The 18,796-nt window shown below is 44.1% G+C and overlaps 1 protein-coding gene across 1 annotated transcript in view; it reads left to right on the top strand.

Moving 5' to 3' along the window:
* The window catches only part of cntn2 (contactin 2), a 167,585-nt gene extending 149,181 nt beyond the window's left edge, over positions 1 to 18,404 (top strand). The window contains exons 19-23 of the mRNA XM_069942004.1: positions 252 to 367; positions 2,500 to 2,686; positions 5,284 to 5,396; positions 6,913 to 7,078; positions 12,054 to 18,404. Coding sequence (XP_069798105.1) covers positions 252 to 367; positions 2,500 to 2,686; positions 5,284 to 5,396; positions 6,913 to 7,078; positions 12,054 to 12,154 — 683 coding nt within the window. The 3' untranslated portion in view covers positions 12,155 to 18,404. The remainder of the gene's footprint in view (positions 1 to 251; positions 368 to 2,499; positions 2,687 to 5,283; positions 5,397 to 6,912; positions 7,079 to 12,053) is intronic.
* The last annotated feature ends 392 nt before the right edge of the window (positions 18,405 to 18,796 follow it).

Below are 18,796 nucleotides of genomic sequence, written 5' to 3'. Positions count from 1 at the left end.
TTAACTTTAGGACCATGTGTCTTTATCAGAAAGGGAGAGAACCCTCCATTCTCTCATCCATCTCCACCTTTCAACCAAGGTGATGAATTTTGATTTCCTTGTAATTCTCCACACACTTTCCATGAGGTGAACATATATTGATGAGTTGCTCCAATAATCTGTTTCCATCTTGCAACAAGTTTCCCAACAAGATTTCTCTGTTCGCATTAAAGTTGATTTTTTTTTTAATTGATTTTTCTCTCTGCTCCCAGAACCCAGCGTTGCACCTTCCGAGGTGACAGCCAATAGCCTCTCCTCCTCCGAAGTCGAGGTCAGCTGGAAGCCAATTGGTCAGGTCACAATGAACGGTGTGCTGCTGGGCTATGAGGTGAGCTGTCCTTTTGTCTGTCCCCTTTCTGGCATGAAGGGCCATGGAATTGAGCATTCAGTAGAGAAGCTCCCAGATTCCTCCCATGGAATTCCCCTCCTACATATCACGTGTCCAGTTATCAAAGGCCTTCCTTTCCCAGTGATCCACTGATGACTCCATACCTCACACAAATATAAACTGCGGTTCATTTTATTAAACAAAAAATCTTTAACAAAATTAGATTAGAAAGTGTAAAAATCATTTCTGAAGTTTCTACCAGTTTAAATTAGAAATGGCTCTTGTCTCTGTTAGAAGAATATTGTTTTGGACGTACAGCACAGTACAAGTCCCTTCCAGCCGATGAGTCCATTCCACCTAAATACCCAATTAACCTACAACCCCCTGTACGTTTTGAAGAGTGGAAAGAAACTGGCGCAACCTAAGGAAACTTTACAGACAGCGCCATATTCGAACCCAGGTCGTTGGCACTAATATTTTTGCACAAACTGCTACACTATCTGTGCTGCCCTCATACGGGTTGATGTTGCCCAGTAAGAGGTGAGCACCATGTGCAAGCATATTTGGCCAGCGCACCACTAATTGTTTGGACAAGAAATTAACCCAAGTTCCCATCTGTTCTCTTGGCTGTAGTATCCCACAGAATTGTTTTCTCTGCCTTGGCCTATGTTCTTCAATCGATGTCAACAATATATGTTATCAATTCATTGTTACTGGACTTTCCTAGGTGAAAATGAGCTTCCATTTCTTTCACGACAACTCCATCCGCTGACCCGAAAACGGTTTTTCCATGTGGTCGTGCAGTTGAGATGGAAGGAGAAGTAAAACAAAATCTCATGCAGCAACCATTGGGGGAATTCAGTCACATTCAGAGCAGAGAAAAGTTGAGACGCCCATCATTAAAATGCCGACAGACATCCCTTTCCCAGAGGGTGGTGAATCTATGGAATTTGCAGCCCATTGAGGCAGTGGAGGCGACCTCAGTGAATATACTTAACATGAGGTCGGATAGATGATACACTCTATCAATCACTCCAAAGACTGAGACGGAGGTGATAGGCTTTAGATTGTAGCTGGCCTGACTCCACTTCCTCAAATGAATAGATGGGGGAAGGGAGTTTGACCTTCATGGCCAGGTTACAAGGAGAGGAGCTACTGGGGAGCAAGTCATCAGTGGGCGGGCCAGCCACTTATACACAGCAGTATCACAAGATCACAAGACAAAGGAACAGAACCAGGCTACTAGACCCATCGAGTCTGTTCTGTAAATCTACACTAAGCTACTCTACACTAGTTCCAATTTCCAGCCTTTCCCAATATCCCTTGATGCCCTCACTAATGAGATACTTGTCTATTTCTTGTTTAAATACTCCCAGTGATCTGGCTTCCACTGCTGTATGCGGCAGTGAGTTCCACAGATCCACGACCCTCTGGCTAAAGAAGTTCTTCCTAATCACTGTTTTATATGGATAACTTCTAATTTTCAGACTATGACCCCTTGTCCTCAGTTCACACACCAAGGGAAACACCTTACCCGCATCCACCCGATCTAAACCTTTCAAAATATGAAATGCCTCTATGAGATCTCCTCTCATTCTCCTCTACTCCAATGAATACAACCCAAGAGCTGCCAAACACTCATCGTATGTTAGCCCTTGCATTCAGGGAATCATCCTAGTAAATCTCCTCTGCACCCTCTCCAACAACATCACATCCTTTCTAAGATAGGAGGCTCAAAACTGCACCACAATAGATTTTTAAATAATAGGGGAATTAAAGGATAAGGGGAAAAAGCAGGTAGGTGGAGATGAGCCATGATCTAATTGAATGGCAGAGCAGGTTTGATGGGCTGAATGGCTGACTCCAGCTCCCATTTCTAATGTTTTTGTGTTCTTATTTCCGAGCTCAAGCAAGGTGGTGAAAGTAGTCAGCCACCTATGATGCAGGAGAATGGGCAGAACAGCAATATTTAGTCCTGTGAAGGGGCATAAAGTTTTACCAACAATACACAGAGATAAATTTCCCCTCATCCAACCAGAAGTTTAGAGGGTTTCTGTTTAATCTCGGTATTTTCCTGCCAACCTCTCTGTTTTTACTTTCTTATATCCTTTACTTTCATCCCAACTCCAAAGATCAGGTACTGGAGAGATAATGATAAGGAGGAGTCCGCGGATCGAGTGCGAACCCCAGGACTGGACACTTCAGCCCGGGTCAGTGGCCTGAAGCCCAGCACATTGTACCATGTGGAGGTCAGGGCCTATAACAGCGCAGGGAGTGGACCGTCCAGCCCCTCCACCACCGTGGTCACCAGGAAAGCACGTGAGTGTTGTGTAGTCTGGAGGGCAGCAAGTAGCCAAGCCCTTGAACTGTCAGCATGTGTGTGATGTGTCTCTCTAAGGCTATGACTACAATTCAGGATCCAAATCCTTTATTTTTCCGGAATCCAAAAGCATATCTCATCAATAGAAAATATTACGAAATCTTGTAGGTGACTTTGGAGGGAGTTATTGGGATTAAAAGCAATGAAACAAAATCTGGAGTGCAACCACTCCACAGAATGATGAAGCATTTAGTATTATCAGCATTTCTTCTGTGGCCTTGAGCATTCTCACCTCAAAGACGTTCAACATTTGCCAACACAGAGTAGCTTCCTTTGAATTGACACATGACGTGTGAAACTTCTCAGCCAATACACCAATCCCTCACTCATCAGGAGATTCTACCGTTCTGTTACTGTGACGATGTAATGGGGAGGGGGTGTATTATACTGACTGCTTCTCATGTATGGAGTTGCTGGTTATGGCTGTAGAGATGCTCCACCCTACTGGTATAAGATGGAGATTCTTTCCCACTGGCCAGTATAGTGGTGGCTGAGACTCTGTTGATAAAAGCCCTGTATTAGTATAACACATGTCTGGTCCATGTCTGTGGCATATCAGTGACCATCTTGGGAAAATTGCCCATATACTTGCAGGATGTTGTTATCTAGTGGGCTTAGGTCCTTCTGATCCCCCCTCAAAATATTAATTATGAAGAGTTCTGCTGCCTTAAGTGTAGAACTTTTGTTGTCGTCCTGTTGTCATCAACGTCCTCCAGCGGATGGGTGGAAAGTAAAGGCGGCTATTTCTTGTGGTTGGTTTCATTACACAATGATGACACCTTCTGCTTGATATTTGAATCCATTGCAGGGTGCATTATAATTGGTGATGAGAAGCAGCCAGAATGTGTTTGGTGTGTGTTACTTAAACTCACATCCCACCTTAAGTAATCCCTATGCCATCGGTGCTCTGTGATTAGTAAGGGATTGCTTAAGATGGGATGAGAGTGGGAAGGGAAGGTTGAGGACCACTGCTCTCGACCCAATTCTTACTGAAATATTTGGCTTGAGAAAAATTGTCATTGGTCCATTTCCTTTGGAGTTAGGAAACCCTGCACATAACGAGTCAATGAGGTTCGATTAAAACAGTGGTTTTCAAACTTTTTCTTTCCCCCTCACATATCACCTGAAGCAATCCCTGACTAATTACAGAGCACTTATGGCATAGGGATTGCTTCAGGTGGGATGTGACTTTAGGGAGACAGTTTGAAAACCACTGCTTTAGCTTCACTTAATTGTTCAATCAGGACGGGATTTGAATTTAGAGAAAGTTTCTCAATGCAAATAACACTGTGAAAGGGAAGTGGCCATTCTTCTACTCTCAGCTGAAGACACACATATTGATTTTTTTTTTTTTTAAAAACAATCTTGCTGGATCAAATCTCACCAGAAGACAAGGCATATGAAGAGATAGTTAACAGCATGAGTGCCCAAATCATTCCATAGGATAAATGTAAAAACTAACAGCAGGTTTCAACATCCAGGTTGCGGACAAACAGTTGTGGCCTGTGTTACTGATTTTTGTACAGGTTTGCAGGAGACGCTATAGGATGGCTTCATTCGTAGAGGACAAATTGTGGGAATTCAAAGGAAGATGCCTAGTGGATTCTGTTAGCCAACGGGTGAAGTGGTCAACTAACCCAACTGCACCAAAACCCTAGGGGTCCCTTCTGAAAAGAGGAAATACCTGAAAGAGAGGTGTTCTAGTTGTAACAGTGCACAACGCTGTCCTGCAGAGTCTGTTTGCCATTATTATGATGTGAAGGAACATTTGTGAGTGGTTTGCTTGACTGCGAAGCAAGACCATAGAAACTGAGGCAATCAAGCAGTTCAAAGTCTTTTAGGAAGAAAAATAAAGATTATTGGAGGGATAACCTAGGGGAAGAAGGTGGTGACATGAATGAATCACATGGACTGTTCTCACCAAGTCAAAAATATGCTGAAAATCTCAATGGAAATGGCAGCATTGCTGAGGTGTGATAAATTAGTTAAGTAAAATTGGTCAGATGGTCCTGAGGGGTCATCAGCATATCTTCATACAGATATTATTGATATAAATTTATGAAGTGACGAAAATGAAGCAAAACTCCCTCATCTGATTGGCCCAGGCTAAGAACTGAACTTGATACACATGAAAGCATTTCTCAACTATTATTGATGCTTCCCGGAATCTTGAAGTGAACCATGAGCAAGATGCTGAATTGTGTGGCAACATGGGACCAAAAGCAGTGAACAATGGGAATTCTTCTGGCGGAGTGGGAGTTAATTAAGTGGTCTGTTTTGTGTCCCTGATAATGCTGGAGCTGAAGGCAAGGGGAAGGTTTTCGCTTACACTCTTCATCTTTGTACTGTTTGATCGGTCTGGAGGCAAATCATTTGCTACGGTGCACCCTGCTCTTGTAGTCCCACTAGTTATGTGGCTGATCTAATTGAGAATTTGACCAAGGCAGCTCACCATTGCTCCCGAATGTTCCCAACTCTGGGCAGTGGGATTGCCCGTCACTTGGTTCTTAATTTAACACTTTTCTAACTTTTACAGCTCCAAATCGGCCACCGAGTAAAATCACTTGGAAGGCACACGGCTCCTGGGTCAGGATCCGCTGGGATCATGTCAAGGCCTTTGAGAATGAATCGGCTGTAGAAGGATACAAGGTGGGAGATATTGCATTCCGATACCGGGGTTAGTGGATATTGTGATCTGAAGTACAAGAGGTTTTTTTTTAATTATTTAATAATTTTTATTTTGGCATACAGCATGGTAATAAGCTGTTTTGGCCTACAAGCCCGTGCCGCCCAATTATACCCGATTAACCTACAACCCCGGTACATTTTTGAAACCAGAGCCGCTGGGGAAAACCCATGCAGATATGGAGAGAACGTACAAACTCCTTACAGACAGTCCCGATGGCTGCCGCTATAAAGGCGATGCACTAACCGCTATGCCAACTGTGCCTCTCGAGTCTGCTCTGCTATCCATCAAGATCATGACTAATCTACCTCAATGCCATCCTCCTTCACAGACCCCTTCATTCTCTCATGAAGGTGCCACAGCTCACGGCACTAGCATCTTGGGTTCAATCCTGACTATAGGGGCTGTCCATGTGGAGTATATACATTCTCCCTGTGACCATATGGGTTTCCTCCCACGTCCCAAAGGAGTGTCGGTCAGTGACTTATCTCCTGTAAACTAACCCTGATCAGCAGCCACGGGGAGAGTTAATGGGCATGTGAGGGAGAATAAATAGGAAGAGCAAAAGGTAAAGCAAAAGGGGGCTGGGACTAGTGGGATTGCTTACTGGCAACTGGTATAGATCAGAGTTCTGAATACCCTCCTTCTGAGCCACGAAATGTAAGCAAAGATAATCTGAATCTTATCAATCTTAGCTTAGAATTATTGTCTGAGGCTTCACTGCCTTTTTGGGTAGAAAACTCCGAAGGTTAAAGCACTGCCAAGGCAATGTCCAAAATTTAATTCAACATAGAAGCAGAAGCCGGTAATCAATCACATATTTAAGTCCATCCTTGTGCTGGTCTTTTTGGGGATTTCAGTAAGTATCAAAGATGCAACTGTACTCTTCAAAAAAAAACACACAAACTAACTCAAGACGTAGTTAACCTTTTGCAAATATGTTCTGAGCATCTTTGAGCGGGATTACGATTAAATGCAAGATTCTGGGCCTGAAGAGGAGCGGGAATTTAGGGGTGACATGCAAAAGTCTGCAGACGTAGTGATGGTAGCGAAAATACAGAAGTACTGGAGAAACACAGCAGCGCCCAGAGGAAGTAAAGATGTATTACCTTGAGAAAGGGCTCAGACCCGAAACATCGGTTATGTATCTTTACCTCCTCTGGACACTATGAGACCTTTGAGTTCTTCCAAGATTTCTGTATTTCTACTATTGTCATTTAAGACCAAGCCGAGGAGAACGTTCTTTGTTAAGAGCATCACAGAAAGTTTTACAAAAGTGCTCTATTCTTGGATGGCCTGTGGGTGAGCATATTCTAGAGCGAGGTCAAATACTTGGGCACCCAGAGGAAACTGGAGGCAAGTCGGAAGAACAGCCGGGATATTATTGAATAGCAAAGCAGGTGCACCCGGGCTCTGTGACTTATTCCATCATCTGCTTCTGGGAAGTTATTATCTAAAAGCAGCCATTTGTCATTTCAGGTGTTGTACAAACCTGAGGATGAATCAGCCATCAAAGTTACGGAAACCAGCAAAAACTCTGTGCAGCTGCCATTTTCGGAGGACTTGAGCTACCTGGTGGTGATCCGTGCGTCGGGAGAAGGAGGGGACGGGGCAGCTGCAAAAATCCGAATATCCAAAAGCTCGGGTAAGTGGAGCCTTGGTCGGAGCTCTGGTAACAGCACCGATGAGAGCAGGTGTGCAGGTTCTCATCAGCGGGCCGTGAGCCAAGTTAGAAGGAGTGTTCACATTTCCAGGCTGAAAGTGAAATGGGTTTCAACTGAAGAACTTCACTCACTATTGTGGCTCCTAAGTTCCAATCTTCCTGAGGAGCCCCACAGAAACACACGAAACCTTGTTTTGGACATACAGGCCCTTCCAGCCCACAAGCCCATGCCCCACAATTACACTCAATTGGTCGACAACCCAGGTACATTTTGTAGGGTGGAAAGAAACTGAAACGCCCAGAGGAATCAGACACAGACATGAGGAGAATGTCCAAACGCTTTACAGACAGAGCGAGCTTCGACCCAGGTTGCAGCTGCTGTAGCAGCGTTGTGCAAATCGGGCCACCTTGCACTGCTGAAGTGCAGAGATCTTAGCAAGTATTAAAATCTACCATAGGGAGCAAAACAAAGAAGTAACTTCCCTGTGACAGCATAGCTGGTAGAACCATTGTGTCACAATTCAAGTGACTCGGGGGTCTATCCTGACCTCAGGTGCTGTCTGTGTGGAGTTTGCACGCTTTCCTTGTAACTGCAAACAATTCTTCTGAGTACTCTGGTCTCCTCCCACATCCCCTGATGCGTAGGTTGGTAGTAGGTTTATTGGCTATAAGTATGTGGTATAATCGACAGGGTGGAGAAAATAAAATGAGTTAGAGTCAGGTTAGTGCCCCAATGAATGTCTGGTGAGCAGCAGGGATTTGGTGGGCAAGAAGGCATTTTTCTATATTTTATCCCTTTACTAACCCGCAATGGACTCCATTCGAATTGAAGAAACAATATTAGCTTGGGCTTTATGCCTATTTATCTTCTACCAAGTGTGAGTCCTTGCTGATCTTAGTGAGTACATATCTTCAACATTTATTGAAAGTAAAGCCCAGGAAAAAGACCTTCATCCCAACTGATCCAAGATGCTGTTCAGTTAAGCACTGGCTTCCTTCTGTCCCTTTCCCTCCAACTTCTTCAGACTGTCTATTCTATTAATCCCATGTACTCCCAAGTCACATTCCACCCACTCTGGGCCTATGCCACATTGGTCTCTCTCCTCTGGGTGGACAATTGTCTTCCTTCAGTGACTGGGGGCTGGAGGAGGGAAATAGAAGTAAGACCATAAGACATAGGAGCAGAAAGAGGCTATTCAGCCCATCGAGATTGCCCCACCATTCAGTCAGGAGCTGATCCATTTTCCCCACTCCCTGGCCTTCTCCTCATATCCTTTGATCCCCTGGCTAATAAAGAGCTTATCAATCTTAGCTTTAAGTAAGTGGGAGATAATCAGAGGAGAAGAGATCAGGAAAAAATCTGCACATCTTGGTGACAGTTCTGTCTATTTTGAGTTGTGCCTAATGACACTGAAAATGGAAGCAAAGGGCCTGTTGCTGCCGAACTTCTCAAGCACCAGGTCTAAGATCTTGCTGCAGTCAGCCTCTCCTTTCAAATTCGGGGTTGAATAATGTTGCCAGTCTTTGGTCATTTTCCCCTGACTTCCCTTGGTGCTTCCATCCTGCCCCTCGAAATCTGGGGCTCACCTCTTTTACATACAACTCAATGGGACACCCCGCAGGACGAGCTCCTCACACAAAATGATTCAGCTATAAAATGAGTCCACTTGAAGAGGGAGGTTTGCAGTTTATTACACTTTGGCCGTTACCACAGAGGTTTATCTAGACCTTTGACAGGAAACCGGCTGTCTCCTCACAAAAGTTGCTCTCCCAACATCTGGCCAAAGTTGAACAGTGTGCGCGAAAGACGTGGTTACTCTTTGGCCCAGCCCAGTTCCACCTACCTGACAGTCTTCTTTCCCCTGGGCCCCACTGGTGTTTGTTGTTTCTCTCTCTGCCTCAATTCAGCAACTCTCCTGAGGCCAAACACAGATCAGATTGCTCTCGCAGGGACCATCTAAGAGGCTCCAAACAGATCCAATTACCATGACCTCATGCCTTGTCACCAATAAATAATGTCTGCTTAAGTCTTCACCTGTTTGTAATCATGGGGGAAAGCATCAATCTAAACCATTTTATTGTGCATCAACTTAATTGGTGATGTCAGATGTTTGTGACAAACAGCATGTTTAAACAAGGAGAAAGCTGTAATTCAGTCATGTCGGAAGATTCTATTGGATCCAATTTAAACTCCCTGAGTGCCAGTGAATGGAGGTTAAAATATTGCCCTACTGCTTCTTATCATTTCTCAGCAAGGGATGCCTGCATGAACAAGGTGGTGGTGGGGGGAGGGGTTCTTTAGAAATGCAGATCAACTTTAAGGCCTGAGAGATGTAGAAGGGTAAGTGAAATGATAACTTCCATGTCCAGTCAGGTCTGTCATGTCAGGTAGTGAGAGCTGGGGGTCATTTTATTCAGGTTTATAAATGGGAGCAGTTCTTCCCTGGGACTAATTAATGGCCTCCTCACCCCAGGCTTCCTCCTCACCCAGACACCGTTGCTGGTTGGAGTTGAACAGGAATGTCTACAGACTGGTGTTAGTTCAACACACAAAAGGGCTGGAGAAACACAGGAGGTCACACAGCATCTTTAGGATGAAAAGTGTCATTAACGTTTCAGGCCTGAGCCCTTCATCAAGTTATGCGCCAAAGAAGCAGGCAGGCGCCTGAATTAAAGGGGCAGGGGAAGGAGAAGAGGGAAGTAGGGACAGGGGGAGGAGTGCAAGAGGCTGGACACAGTCTGGGAGATTGTTTCCGGCCATCCATTCGACAGGCTATTCCCACACTCACATGTCTGTTTCATGGACTCATAGACTGCCAATCCAAGGCTGCCCACTCCTAATACTCTGTCTGGGCACTCTCCAACCAGATGGCATTAGCCAGCTTTTCCAGTTTCTGGTAAACCCCTCTCCCAAATCTATCTCTTTCCCTATTCCTCTGTTTCCTTTTCATCAACTCTTCTCCCCTTCTGTCTCCATTCTCTCCTCCTATCATTTCAGCTTTTTTTTTCTCTTCTGCTCTCCCTCCCATATTCATCAATGACCTCTTACCTGATATCCCATACTCCTCCCGCTGCCCTTTCCCCCCTCCTCTTCTCTCCTTCGTCGTTATTCAGCCACCCGCCTACCTTTTGCCCATATCTAAATGAAGGGCTCAGGCCTGAAACATTGGTTCCTCCTTGCTTCCTGTAGATGCTGCCAGCCCTACTGAGTTTCTGTGCATTTCACCATTGCTGACAGCCACCCCCCCCATTCACATAACCTACCCAGTTACCAGAGACCCATTCCTCGCTGCACCCCTGCAGCTGCCGTCTCTAATCTCTAGCCTTCCTCCCACCATCACAAGGGGGTTTAAGTTGTGGCAGAGTCCAGCCGGTGAGAGGCTTGGACTCTGAGTCCAGCCAGTGAGAGTCTCACACGCATCACGTCCATCACTACTGGAGGTCTGGGGTCACCAGAGTAAGTTTAGCATCTGACAGGGACATCAGTCCCACCTGGGAGCTGAAATAGACATTAAACGAATCACGCAGGTGTCCTGATGAAAGCCCTTGTCGGGAAACTTCCTTCCCCCTCCCCCCCCCCCATCAGATGCTGTTTTACCTTCTGAATTCGTCCAGCAATTTGGTTTTGCTCCACATTCCACCGTTTGTAGACTCTTGTTCATTTGCATGAAGGCCATTCAGGCCACCAAGTCCACATTAGTTCTTAAAGCAATCAATCCATTCCCCCTGTTATTTCCTGGCTTCCCTTCTCCCTCATGATCATCGTCCTCAACTAACCCACTACACGAGGAGTATTTTACAGCAGCTGATTCACCTACCAACCAGTGCATTTTTGGAATGTGGGTGGTTTGGGTAGCACGGTTACAGCATCAACGATCAGGACCAAGGTTCGAATGCGGCACTGCCTGTAAGAAGTTTGTTCGTTCTCCCTGTGTCAGCGTGAGTTTCCTCCAAACGTACTGGGATGTAGGTTAATTGGGTGTAATTGGGAGCACAAACTCGTGAACTGAAATGGCCTGTTACCGCGCTGTATGTCTAAATATTTTTTAAATTAAATTTTAATTTTATTTTAAAGGAGTGGAGCAAATAGGATCACAGGGTCAACACACAAACTGTACACAGATAGGACCGAACCTAAGTTCACTGGAGACATGAAGCAACAGCATGTAATAGTGAGACAATCCTGCTGTAGTGACATTCATAACCTGACAAAAATAAACAGGTTAATAAACCCATAGATTCTTGCTGCACATGCCCATCCAATACACCATGAATCAGCCACACTAGAATGTAAAGGCGAATTAGGCTGTACCCTTTCCTCCTCTCTAGCCAAGGTTACTTCCCCCAGTACCAGAGATTTATCAGGGGAAACTCCTGTCCAGGCAACATACCACTTACAGGAACTTCTTTCGCTGACGTAAATTCATCAGTCCCTTACGTCAGACGAGAACCTAAATGAGTGAGAGTTAGCGTATAACACTGCAACTCCGAATCCTGCTCATTTAAAGCTCATTGAAAGTCTAAACTTCCTTATTTTAAATTTTGACAGACAGCACGGTAACAGGCCCTTTCTGCCATCGAGCCCGTGCCGCCCAATTATATCCAGTTGACCCAAAACACGGTACGTCGTGGATGGTGGGAGGAGACCGGTGCACCCAGAGGAAACCCACGCAGACAAGGGGAGAACCAACAAATTTCTTACAGACAGCGCCAGATTCAAACCTGGGTCACTGGTGCTGTAGCAGCATTGCACTAACTGCTACGCTAACTGTGCCATCCTGACATCTCTCCCATAACTAAGCACAGAGGTTAATGCTGAAAGACCCACAACCTATCCAACACTAGAGGTAGCTGTCAAGTTTACATTTATGTAACCCAGGAGGTGACATCTAGTCAATAGTATCAATGTCCATTTTGAATAAGTCTTTCAAAGGTTCTCGTCACTCTTGACCTGCAGGTACCAGCATGATGGTGGACAACTCAGGGGTACAAGTCCTGCACAACGTCCTCTTCACTGCCATACTAACACTTACCGCCATTGGCTGTCTGGAACTCTGACTGCAACCACTCACCTGAATCGTTGCTATACGCCATTTTCCAATGAAGGATGAGTCATCCAACACCAAACTGTTTATAGTATTAAAAAAAATGTGACATTTGTCTTACGATTTTAGGTAGAAAATTTCATACATTTGTTGATTGGGGTACGAAACATAAAGAAATTTTGTAAAAAAAAATCTGGGAAGCATCAAAAATAAGATTTCATAATCTGTTTGAATTGGAGGTTGTAACTTGGGCAGTTAAGTTGGACAATAAGTCTGACCAGAGACAGAACTGTATAGAATAATCTTTCTTTTTATATATGCGCAGTGCTGTACATTTGTAGATAGAACGCCAAATCCAAACAAAGATTTTGGCTCCTGGGTTTCTAAGATCCAAGAAGGTATTGTGACGTACCAGCTTCTTTAGATCTTGGATCGTGAAAATTCCTGAATTTCTCTTCCTATTCATTTGGCCAATGAATATACAAATGACTTCCTCCCGAATTGACCCCAACTCATAACACCACCCCATCGCATCCTGAACCTGAGAATCTCTGTCACACAGCAGTCCTTCCGAGACCATTGGGACGCCGTCCATGGTTGTCATTGGTGACACTCAGTGAACAGGGTCGATGGGTCTCTGACTGCTTTCAGTGGGTTGGCTTGCACTCGCTGTTTGTCGAGGCCCATTCCAGAGACAAGTAGTGAGAGTTAAGATACAGATAATCCCATGATATAATTGAACAGACTGCACTTGTGAGGCTGAAATGCCTACTCCTGCTCCAATATAACTTCCAATGGCCTGAAAAACAGTAAGGCTAGTCATGAAGGTCATGGTTCGATCCCCTTAGAAATCTACCAATCTTCATTGCCAATTCAAGGTCACTGTGGACATTATTTATTTAACCCAAAGAGCCCCTTGTGTTGGACAAGCAATGTTGGGAGACTACTCTAATTTATTTACAAAAGAGAAAAGAAGAGCAAGTAACTGAGTGATCCAAATGCTGGATGAGGTCCTTCTATTCAGATGAACACTCAGCCATAATCCAGATTTAATTTTGTTCGCCAATCGCATCAAGAGAAGTGTTATTGTCATGGCAATTGACATGGTTACTTCACAGTATCATTCACCACGATTGTACCACCAACTAATGCCCTTGGCACCTCCTTCCATCAAAATGGAAAGGCAAGTTGACAGCCAATTGGAAGTTGATTTCAAGACAAAAAAAATGCAGAGCAATAACATTGATGTTATTGATGCGATTTGCTTTTGTGAAGCCTTGTGGTTTGTTGGCTAGTGGTACCAATCTGGCTCCATATTTGAAATTGTGAATGACTATTGAACTAGGTGGGGTGGAGTAGAGTAGGGGTGGGTAGGGTAAGGTAGTAAAGAGGATGCTGATTGGTTTGTGAGAAGGGAAGGACATAGTAATTGAAATAAAGTTAATCCATAGTGAGAATATGAAAATAGTGGCTTGTAGTGCTTAGGTGAGGTTGATTATTGGCTTGTACAGGATGAGGTCACAGTTCAACTTTTCCCCTGATGGGGAGGAAAATAATGTGTTTAATTTATTTAATTTAATTGTTTTGTTTAGCTGGAGACCAAGTATTTTGACTGATGGCTCGGTGTTTAAAAAAATTATGCACCCGACCCATGTTGGTGTCTCGCTTCCTCTGTTTGAGAGCTCGATGCCTCAGAGAAGAAGCTGAACAGGAAGTATTGCTGGGTAGGAGGGTCGGGTGGTGGGGAAAGATTTTCCAAAGGGGAGTTCTGTGAAGCCAGTGCAGAGGTTGCAAGACAGTGATTGTCCGATGTGCCCCATACAACATGTTACAATGCTGGTCCAGAGGTGAAGACAAAAGAGAACGGTCCATCACGGCTTTAATGCAGCCCGTTACCATACCCATGGATAATAGCTCAGAGATCCTGGTACATCTGCTATTAACAGCCTGTTGCTCATCTCTTATCACCACTTTCCACACAGTTCAATTTTACAGCGACCTTCAGTCTCACGAGGGTCACCGTTTTGCTCAGTGTGACCGTGAATTTGGAAACTGCCCTCCGTGCACTGTTTACCAAACCTTGTTCTGTCAGACGGAGTTCCCAATTGTTTAGCCTCTTGCTATTAATTTTACTAACTAAGCCGGTCTGGTTAAAATCTCAGCATGGTAGAATACGGCATCGTCAATTACCAAAACCCTCTGTCTCTAACACTATTGAGCTCAAAGGCAGAACTTTTAACCTGGATATGGAGGGATAGATAAAAATATTAAACGAAGCTACATCAGAAAGAAAAAAAAAGAGATCAAAAAATTAATCTTTGGTTAACAGATTGTAACAGATGTACTACATGAAGATAGCACTGAAACAATTAGTCTCCACAGTCCAAGGGATGAATAGGATAACAAATTTACTATTAGGCTGTAAGATGCTGAAAGTTAACTCCCAGCTCTGTGTATTGTTCGCAGATTTTACCTGGTGACTGAGATTAAGCAAATATACCACTGAGTCTGAGGAATAAATAGGAAAAAGTGGATTCCTTGAAATAGAAGTAGATGTTTATGAATCAGCGACAAAGGATAATTCAGCTCGAACGACTGTGTTTCCCAATCTGTCTCTCCTTGGAACCAAGCAGTAAAACAATCTTCTTTTCAGGCATAAACTGTTTGTCTATTCTGTTCCCTAAAGTGATATAATGCTATCAATTGGATGAGATGATTCCTTTTTCAGTCCATCCACAGAGTGTGGATGATCATTTCCGCAGGGTGCATTTGTTACCGTTCCTCCTAACCCCTGAGATCATCATTGCAAGAAGTGCGTTGGGTGAAAGGGATTCCCACTGTAATGTTGGGTGAAGAACACTGTACAAATGCAGCAATTAAAATGTGGACAGCATTTTGAGACAACAGCAAGAACCAGCATTACCATTCAATTTTAATATGGTAAAAATCCAGCTCTCTTCACAAGAGCACTAGTTTTGGCACCTTAGCCATATGAGGACAAATGGGCAAAGCCTAAAGAAACATTTTAAGGTCGGCAAGAGGAGTTGGGAAATGGAGAGGTTTAGGGATGAATTCTCCAACGTAGGGCTCTGACGGCTAGAGATTTGCTGGAGTACAGGATGGGAAGCTTCAGGTTGAGGACCTTCCATTTAATTAACCTAGTTTGGTAATTGAATGCAAGAGCAGGGATGTTATGCCCCATCTTTATAAAATGTTGGCCGGACCTCAGCTGGAGTGTTTGCAGTGTTGGTCACTACGAGATAATATTTGTGCGGCAATGCTAGAGAAGGATGGATCATTTCAGCTACAAGGAGACACGAGTCGATAGCTCTATTTTCCCTGAGAAGAGAAGGTTAAGGGTAAGCTTGATTGACTTACTTGTGGGGGATATAGTTGAGGTAGTCTACATGAAGCTTCCCCCCCCCCCCCCAATTAGGGGTATGACTAGAAGATGTAGGGTAAGGGGAGAAAAGGGGTTTCTTTTTCACCCAGAATGCAATGAGAACCTGAAATACACTGCCCTGAGATAGTAGTGCCAACATGTGAGTTGCCGACAGCATCGAGTCCACGCTGCTGAAGATCCAACTGCGCTGGGTAGGTCACGTCTCCAGAATGGAGGACCATCGCCTTCCCAAGATTGTGTTATATGGCGAGCTCTCCACTGGCCACCGTGACAGAGGTGCACCAAAGAAAAGGTACAAGGACTGCCTAAAGAAATCTCTTGGTGCCTGCCCCATTGACCACCGCCAGTGGGCTGATATTGCCTCAAACCGTGCATCTTGGCGCCTCACAGTTCAGCGGGCAGCAACCTCCTTTGAAGAAGACCGCAGAGCCCACCTCACTGACAAAAGGGAAAAGAGGAAAAACCCAACACCCAACCCCAACCAACCAATTTTCCCCTGCAGCCGCTGCAACCGTGTCTGCCTGTCCCGCATCGGACTTGTCAGCCACAAACGAGCCTGCAGCTGACGTGGACTTTTACCCCCTCCATAAATCTTCGTCCGTGAAGCCAAGCCAAAGAAGAAATAAGGGATATCCAGACAAGCACTTGAATTGCCTAAGAATAAAAGGCACAGGCTGACTACTGTAAGATGTAGATAATTTGGATCTGTGGCCACTTCTTGGCCTGAAAGACCTGGTTGCATCTGCTTTGTCTGATAACAAGCAAAGTGTAAGGATTTGAAAAGGAGTGGTTTTGGAACTGTGGCTTTGCTTAACCAGTGCTATAACAGAGCATCAAACAGAGGGGTTTGAGGTGAACAGCCGATAGCCGGTGGCAAGACTCAAGTAGTCAAGTTTTGCAAGCCTTCTGGTTTGAGAAGTGTAGAATGGGGAAGGCTGGTCGGGAATGTACATTGGAACAGTCCCGTTTAGAACGAGCGTGTGGACGGGGCTTTCTGAAGCAGATGGTTTGAGATGATATGGAGCGCTTTAAGATGCCATGGTTGTCTGGCTTGAACTCAGCTTGGAGTCAAGTGTGGGCAGATGATTATTTATAGCAGATACCACATAGAGAAGTTAATAATATGCAACAGATTTTATTCCCTGTGAACTTACTTTCTAAATAGGAAGATGTTTTTAATAGCATTGAAAAATTTATATAATTCATTGCTTTCCTGTGAGTTTTTTGACCCCGTGACTGTCCATTTTTATCAAGAGATAGGTCATAGTAAGTGAGTGCATATTTTTGGGAATTTGAAGCCAATCTATTCTTCCACTAATTTACTGCTATAAAATGCTTAGTGTTTAGAAAAAAGAATACACATTATCAAGAATGCTAAATCCCATAATTTTCTCCAATAACATACTTCAAAAGGGCCATTCTGTACTTTTCTGAGTGAACACCACATCTACGCAACCCTAAATCAGCCATGCTCAATGAGGGCTCTACGTCCCACCCTCACCTGGGGGCCACAGCACATTCAACTAAGAACCTTATTTTATTTTCACCTCACGTAACGAACATTTTTTTATATAGTCAGTAGAAGTACTGAAGAAACAAAAACTTGACTGCTTCAGAGAGAAGGGGTCCCATAAATTTTGAGCAGAGTCCAAGGTGGGGTGGCAGGGCAGAGCCTATAGAAGTTTTAGAATGGCTGCTCTAAATCAACAATGCTGCCCACTTTCACTTCCCCACCAATAAAAAGACCTGCAATGGAATTGTTACTGGGGCAACATCAGTGGTTTGAAAGCCCAGTGTGTGGGGCGCTGAGGTAGTAGCAATCAAGCACAAAACTCAAAAGACTGTACAACAGGCTTTATTCCAGTAAAAGTCTGATCACCAATTCAAGCCTTGGTGGCTCCCTGTGTGACTGGCTCAGGAGGGGCCGGCTCATGGTTATATTCAGGTCGGCTGATTGATAGCCGGCCAGGTGGAGTTAGCCCCTTAGGTGGTCTTCCTGAAAGTACAGAGATTGCCCCCTGCAATAGGCTGGTGGTTGTATCACCGCACAGTGATGAGTATCTTACTTCATCACTGGTGAGCAACACATTCATTTACTCCACTAACAGCATCTAAGCCTTCTGTCAACTAGAGGAGACATCAATTTATGACATGTAATCTTAATGCCTGGAGCAATACAGTGGGAGTACTATATAGTTGTAGATGTTTACCTCAATATCAAAGAGTAAGCTGATCCCATTTGCCTTTATCAATGGTCTGGATAGAGATTAAAGATATGAAGGTAGACATTTCAATTAAGATACATGTTGTTTAGAAAGGATATTGAAGGTAATAGCAAACAGAGCATGATGGATAAGGCCAGGAAAAGGGTTCATGGCTTAATGTAATGACTTCAAGGGGCTAAATGGCCTCTTCTTGTCCCCACGTGGTGAACTTATGTTCCAGCATCTGCTGTTGGTTTGCCATTTCTTGTCTGACCTGGGATATCTAGTGAGGCATGGGTCGGCCATGGAAACTTTGCCTGAACTGCGTCATCCGGAGAAATAAACAAGAAGGCAAAGCCTTTGGGAGTCATAGAATGACAACTGGTTGAAATATGTAAATAAGTTCATTAATTAAGATGAATGAATGTTATTTTCATTAATTAATGCTTCATATTAACTGATAAAATAATAGGACCAACATTTGTAATTCTAACCAGATCAGTACTGTTGAATCTCAAGAGATTTCTGTCTCAATTTGAATAAATCATCTTCATCCACTTGGATCAACAGACAAACAAATGTACTATATTGTATTTGGTTTATAAATAAAAATCTGACCTCCGCAACCTCTTCCTAATAAAGTATTACAAAGGTTATCAACTGACTTGAGTGAAATTTATCTGAAAATATTAGAATCAGAATCAGAATTTATTCTCATGAACAAGTAATGAAATTCGGTGATTGCAACAGCGACACAGTGCAAACATTCATATTATAACCATCTCACAACACGAGTATAAATTAAAAAATATAAAAATAAGAGTGCACGAAAAGTAAGGCAGTGCCTTTGGTTGATTGATCATTCAGGAATCTGAAGGCATCAGGGAAGAAGCTGTCCCTGTGCCGCTAAGTGCTCATCTTTAGGCGCCTGTCCTCTTCAGAGTGAAGAGGGTGTGGCCTGGGTGGAGGGGGTCTTTGAGGATAGAGGCTGCTTTTTTAAGACACCGCCTCATGTAGATGTCCTCTATAGGAGTGAAGTCTGGTGCCT

The sequence above is a fragment of the Narcine bancroftii genome, chromosome 5 (genome assembly GCF_036971445.1).
Source record: "Narcine bancroftii isolate sNarBan1 chromosome 5, sNarBan1.hap1, whole genome shotgun sequence".
NCBI lineage: Eukaryota > Metazoa > Chordata > Chondrichthyes > Torpediniformes > Narcinidae > Narcine > Narcine bancroftii.
Note: the sequence above shows the minus strand (reverse complement) of the source record. Positions and strands in the feature narration are given on the sequence as shown.